General features: G+C 46.9%; 1 protein-coding gene across 1 annotated transcript; it reads right to left on the bottom strand.

The window, feature by feature from the left end:
- Positions 1–258: 258 nt before the first annotated feature.
- On the bottom strand, positions 259–1,209 carry LOC143854535 (Ribosomal L18p/L5e family protein). Its single transcript, XM_077364553.1, has one exon. The coding sequence runs from the start codon at positions 771–773 to the stop codon at positions 414–416; it is 360 nt and encodes a 119-aa protein (XP_077220668.1). The 5' UTR covers positions 774–1,209; the 3' UTR covers positions 259–413.
- Between the last annotated feature and the right edge of the window lie 5,433 nt (positions 1,210–6,642).

The following is a 6,642-nucleotide window of genomic DNA, read 5'->3' as shown; positions in this document are numbered from 1 at the left end:
ATTGTGACAAATATCAAACAGTAACTTGTTAGCCCATAGAAATTGTCTGTTTGTACTAAAATTCAGCTCACTTAGCGAGTTTCGGAATCGTCCATAACGAGATTAACCCCATGGGATTTAAGAGCATTAACAATGGCCCAAACCTTAGTGCGATTCTCGAGTCCCTTCTTCTCAATCTCTTTCTCTACATTTACATGGTAAGCTATCTGAGCTCTAGCTAAGAAACATTATTCTCTACTTGCAAATGGTAAAGATAGCTTTGAAAATCTCAATGGCATTTCTTCGAGCCTGTTGCGTGCATAGATAAGGTGTAAACGAACTAATTTATAACAGGAAAACAAATTGTGACAAATATCAAAGAGTAAACCAGTTAGCCCATAGAAATTGTCTGTTTGTACTAAAATTCACGTCACTCAGCGAGTTTCGGAATCGTCAATAACGAGATTAACCCCATTGGATTTAAGAGCATTAACAATGGCCCAAACCTTAGTGCGATTCTTGAGTCCCTTCTTCTCAATCTCTTTCTCTACATTTGCATGTATGGCTCTTCCTTCTGCAAGTCCTTCCACTTTGAGGCGCATGGCCAGCACTTCGCCCACGGCCGCGGCTGCCTTGGCATTGCAGGAGCGCCCACACTCGAGTGCGTCCTTCAGCGCGTGTTCTACCGAAGAAGCCGATACCAGAACGCGTCCATTGTTTCGGTCTATCACGTTGGCCGTGATGTATTTTAGTGAGATGAAGAGTCTGAGCACATATCGCTTCGTGGGGCACATCGATGCTAGGTAGGTGTTTGACAAAATGCTGAAATGAGTGGTAATATGTGTTTGAATTGGGAATGTTTTTTTCTCTCTGGCTAGCCTAAATTAAAAGAGCAACACGAGGGGATGGGAAGCCGAGTGAGCCAGGTGCATCGATGTATTGCACTTTGTGAAGACCCCACTTCTTACAATGAAATAATACGGAATTTGCCAGTTATTCAACTCTCGAAACCATTTATTAGGCGTTGCTATATAGGCAATGGGCCCAAAAACAATCTATAGCTGCTAGAAATGTAACAGAGGTTCCTTGGAGACCCAAGCAGAACAAACATCCGTTGATTTGAGATTTTTTTTAGTGTAACACTGTATAATCCAATGTTTTTCATAAATTATAAGATGATCCAAACCGTCCATTTGATGGACCACAATGTAAATAGTTTGTTCCCCAAAAAAACGTTTCCTTACGATGAATGAACCCAACCCTCCCATATATAGAGGTTTTCATAATATGAAGTTCCTCATCCTGTGGAAATTATTGTACGGCCCATCAAATTGATGATTTGGATATTCGTATGGTGCAAGCTCTGTTACTTTTTGAAAAATAATTCATTATTCATTATTATTTTATGTGTTAATTGTGAGACTATAAAAAAGGGAAAAAGACAAGGAACAGGTGTATGGTGGAAAAAGCGATATTGTAGACAAAAACCCCTAAAAATAATTCATTATTCATTTTGACTGAACCCCTAATAGTTTGATTTGAGCAAAAACCCTTCAAATAGGTGAACTAGAGTCCCAAATTGTACCCTAGGGTAATTTAGGATCCCAGGAAGGTCCCTTTAAAATTTTGTTGAAATCTGTCGAGGTTTGCTTAGCAAACGAGCAAGGTAGGTAGCCTAGTGTAAACATAGTGTAGTAGAAGGGCGGTAGTTTATCCAGTTTAGGGGTAGTCCAGTTAGTGTGTATTGTTGCAGGAGGGTTGTCCCTGGGTAACTTAAAGGGGTGCAAATTGGTCCTTTATTTTTCATTAAAATATTTTCATTGGACCACCCTATCTAATGAAAAATGAAGTAGAAATATACTAAACGGGAGGGTTGTCCAGTTAATTAGTAGGGTGTAAAAAATTACAAAGTCGTCTATAAATAGCCGATTAACTTTCTAATTGGGGAGTTCTTTTTCATTTTTTGCCGAGAAACCCTTGCAGAGCTTTGTTGTAAAAAATCTTCAAAACCCAAACTTCGTCTCTTCCCTTTCTCCAGCCCAAATTCCAGTCAAGTTCCTGTCAAAGTCCGGCCTTGTTCTCTGCTGCCGTATTTCACCAAAGATCTGTTAGATCTATGAGCTTTACATCTTCTTTTCCTTCTTTTGCTGGTTTTTCTTTGTAAACCCTAGCTTATTCACTTCTTGAACCTTGGATCCGAGAAGACACTCTATTATACCTGTTCATATTCATCTTAATTCTGATCATTTGGTTTGGATCTGGATAATTGAGATTTGGATTTAGTGAAAGCCCTAATTTTCATCATCCTTAGAAGAACGAAGGAGGATACTATTCAAGGTTAGCTTTATACTCTGTTTTTCTTTAAAGCATGTGATTCTTGATCTTGGCTGATATTGGATTCTAAAATTTTTCTTTCATTAAGTCAAAAATCTAAGATTAGGACCTTAAATGTTGTTTATTATGTTCATGTGTGTTAGACCTAAAATCGGTAACAGGTACAGCAATGACGTGAGAGCTGAGCTGGATGACTAGGGGAGCCGAGTCCTGAGAGACCGGAGTGAACGAGAAGTGAGGTGGTCGAGAACGAGTCCTGCTATGAGGGTTGAATCCTGCACAAGGCAAGCGAGGTCAGAAGACCAGACCGGGTTTTACTCCGGACAGGCCCTTCGACACTCAAGTGAGTATGAGCAGGAGTGAAGGGGAGATGTCTAAGAGTTTTTAGGGAGAGAAGGGATTTTTCATTACCCATTGGTCTGAGCTTTGATCCTGTATTTATAGGAAAATCTGGTGAGGTGTCCTGGACAGGTGTCCAGGACAGGTGGCGGCCTGTGAGAGGCTGCAGCTCACCTAGCGGCCTGTGAGAGGCTGGTGTTTTCACACCCCATCAGTTGCCCCCCAGTTTCCCAAGTCATTGAGAGACTTGGGAAAGTGTGATCAATCGATTCTCTTAACGGGTAGGCATTGTCTGGGAATGAGTCAGAAAACTAAGTTCAGAGATCCAGTCCGGAGTCTGGCTGGAAGTTGAGTCCGGAGATCCAGTCCGGAGTCCGGCTGGAAGTGGAGTCCGGAGATCCAGCCCGGAGTCCGGCTGGAAGTGGAGTCCGAAGATCCAGTCCGGAGTCCGGCTGGAAGTGGAGTCCGGAGATCCAGTCCGGAGTCCGGCTGGAAGTTGAGTCTGGAGATCCAGTCCGGACATCCAGTCCGGAGTCCGGCTGGAAGTGGAGTCCGGAGATCCAGTCCGGAGTCCGGCTGGAAGTGGAGTCCGGAGATCCAGTCCGGAGTCCGGCTGGAAGATCCAGTCCGGAGATCCAGTCCGGAGTCCGGTTGGAAGTGGAGTCCGGAGATCCAGTCCGGAGTCCGGCTGGAAGTTGAGTCCGGTGATCCAGTCCGGAGTCCGACTGGAAGTTGAGTCCGGAGATCCAGTCCGGAGTCCGGCTGGAAGTGGAGTCCGGAGATCCAGTCCGGAGTCCGGCTGGAAGTGGAGTCTGGAGATCCAGTCCAGAGTCCGGCTGGAAGTTGAGTCCGGTTCGGACCGGACTGATTTTTGTCGTCTTGCGGCCATTCCGGTTCGGACCGGACTGGTTTTTGTCGTTTTGTTGAAACGCGTTATATCCAGTTCGGATTTTGCCGGACTGATTTTTGTCGTCTTGCGGCCAGTCCGGTTCGGACCGGACTGGTTTTTGTCGTTTTGTTGAAACGCGTTATATCCAGTTCGGATTTTGCCGGACTGATTTTTGTCGTCTTGCGGCCAGTCCGGTTCGGACCGGACTGGTTTTTGTCGTTTTGTTGAAACGCGTTATATCCAGTTCGGATTTTGCCGGACTGATTTTTGTCGTCTTGCGGCCAGTCCGGTTCGGACCGGACTGGTTTTTGTCGTTTTGTTGAAACGCGTTATATCCAGTTCGGATTTAAAGATCCAGTACGGAGTACGGAGTACGGAGCATGGAGTGCGGAGCATGTAGTAGGAGCATGGAGTGCGGAGCATGTAGTACGGAGCGGAGATGTGAATTTTCATGCACGTAGGAACACGCGCGTGCTTGATCGTATTTTTGAGTGGGAGAATGTGTCCGTCATAAATATGGGACACGTGGCAACATTCGAGTGTCCTCGAGATGCGTGCGTCGTATTTAATGCCCCACCGTCTCTGAAAAGCTATAAAAGGAGGTTTACCCCCTTTCATTTTTTACTTTTTACTTTTCATCTTTTCTTCTTTTTCTTGCTCTGGGAGCTTCGACTTCTCAGTTCTCAGTTCTCAGTTCGCAGTTCGCAGTTCGCAGTTCGAGTTACGCAAGGACTTGACGAGCTCCACTCACCGGTGTTCCTCTCAGCCATTCTCTTTACTACATGTCTGATAGTAATTCGAGTTCCGAGTCTGGTACGGAGTCCTCCACTAGCAGTAGTTCAGAATTTAGGCCGCCGCAGGAGCCTGTAATGGCTAGGACGTCCGCTAGAGTAGATCTTGTAGATAGTGACGACGAAGGGGACAAGGAGGAGGTGTTTTTAGACTTGAACGCCACTCCACTCCCCACTGGTAGTCTTTCCCGAGCAGAAGGGAGTGTTGAAAGTGACGTTGCTGAGGCGTCTACAACATTCCCTCCTGGTCAGGCGGTGGAGGTAGTCGCTAGAGCGCGGATGGATGCCAACCCAAAATACAACCTGCGAGCTCTAGTCGAAGAGAACTACCTCACCAGGTCCATGCTAGGCGACATTAGGAATAAGTACTGTGTGCCTCCAAGATTTGAACTGAAGGCAGCTATAGAGGGAGACAGAGCCTGTAACGAGAGTCGAGATCTCTGTATTTATGAGGAGTCGATGAGGGCGGGACTCCGATTTCCTTTCCACCCATTCTTCGCAGCGGTGCTTCGATACTACGGACTGGCCCCAGCTCAAGTAGCTCCGAACTCATGGAGACTACTGACTGGGTTCTTGTATCTTGTCCACGGCCGGTTAGAGAGGAGCGTGAGCTTGTCGCTATTCCGTGCTTGTGCACATCTGAAGAGGCATAAGGAAGGGGGCTGGATCTACATCAGCCAGCGCCCTGAACTCAAAATCATTACCGGCATCCCCTCGTCAATACATTCATGGAAGAATAGGTTCTTCTACGTCGAGGATAAGGAGGTCAGTGAGCCCTGGCCTGTCCCTCTAGTGTGGGACACTCCGGACACTTCCAAATTAAGTCGAAAGCCGCTCCTCGAGAGTGAGGACAGAGAGACTTTCGCCTTGATGCGGAAGGAGATTGAGCAATCAGGCCTTATCTGCTGTGCAGAGTTCTCAGGAGAGGAGGTGCTAGTTGGACTGGGCGTGAGTGCCGCGACTCCAGAACGTATGTAGCTAGACTTGTCTTTAGAATATGTTTACTTTTATATGCTTGCTTCTGACTGCTTGCTTGTCTGGCAGAAATGAAGAAACAATCGACTGTCGAGAAGATAAGACAGGGAGCCCAGCCACGAGCACAGGAGGGTGCTGCACAGGCACAACAGGAGCGCCAGAAGAGAAAGGCGACTGTACTGGCGAGTCCGGCCCCATCACAGGGCACTCCTCCACCCCCATCCCAGAGGGCCAAGACTACGGTGAAGCTAATAGGCCCCTTTGCTCAGGGCGGTGGCTCTTCTAAGTCCGGTGGTGCTTCTACCGGAACCGGTTCTGGGGCTCGTCCTCCTACGGGGCTTAGTGAGCACGTCTTTCGACCCAATTGGGCCGTTCTGAAGGATGACACTGCCCTAGGCGAGAGCCGAGTAGCAGCAGAGATCATGAGCAAGTGTTTGCTGCGGAAGGACAAGCAACAGGTCCTTCACGAGCCGCCAGCTACAGGAGAGGAGGCTGTGTTATCCTCAGCTTACCAGGTAAGGAAGAGGTGATCCGTTTGCTAACTTTCTGCCCATTTCTTCCTTTTACCATACTGATGCCTGTTTCTTTCTTCAGATCTTGCTCTACTACAATGACCTCAAGGAGAAGAGTAAGAAGTTCTCGCAAGCCATTACTGCATCTGAAGAAGTGAACAGAAAGTTGGCCGCTGAGGTGTAGGAGCTTCAGACGAGCATCGTGCGAGTAGAGGAGGAGAAGAGGTTGTTGATGGAGGATCTGGCCGCAGAGAAGAAGAAACTGGTCAAGGCTGCTGAAGCCATGGAGGCTCAAAGAGGAAGAGCCAAAGAGAGGCAGGAGACGGCAGTGAAGGAGGCCACAGAGGCGAAGGAGGCTGAACTTTTCAGCTTGTCGAGCGAGGCTTATAGTCTTGGATACTACGACTGCCTCCAGGAGCTCCAGGCCTGCAATCCAAACTTATTGATGCAGAACATGACTCTCCCTGCCAGGCCGAAGATTACTGATGAGGAGCTAGATGCTCCTACTGATGCTCCTGCTGACATCACCTCTCTTCCAGATGCTTAGTATTATTATTATTTTTTTGTTTATTTTGACCTCATTTTGTAATGGTTCTTGAGACCCTACAGCTCTTACCAGCCTCTTTAAAGTGAATTTTGTAATGGCCCTCGAGGCCCCACATATTCTGATCAATGAAATCACATTTGTCTGTCTCTGATATTTCTCAACTGAGTGATTTGCTCGACTTGTCTTTTTGATTTTGATAACCTGGGACTGAGGCTGTTGATAGTCGAATTGTGACGAGCTGGTCTTCTAATAAGTACCCAAGTTCAGGAACAACAA

This window comes from Tasmannia lanceolata, unplaced genomic scaffold (assembly GCF_043159265.1).
Source record: "Tasmannia lanceolata isolate RefF3 unplaced genomic scaffold, GAP_Taslan_0.1 ptg000020l, whole genome shotgun sequence".
NCBI classification, from domain to species: Eukaryota; Viridiplantae; Streptophyta; class Magnoliopsida; order Canellales; family Winteraceae; genus Tasmannia; species Tasmannia lanceolata.
This window is presented reverse-complemented; position numbering and strand designations above follow the sequence as displayed.

Bases quoted from the DNA above. Each gene is read 5' to 3' on its own strand.
- LOC143854535 (XM_077364553.1), bottom strand. From the start codon at position 773: ATGTGCCCCACGAAGCGATATGTGCTCAGACTCTTCATCTCACTAAAA.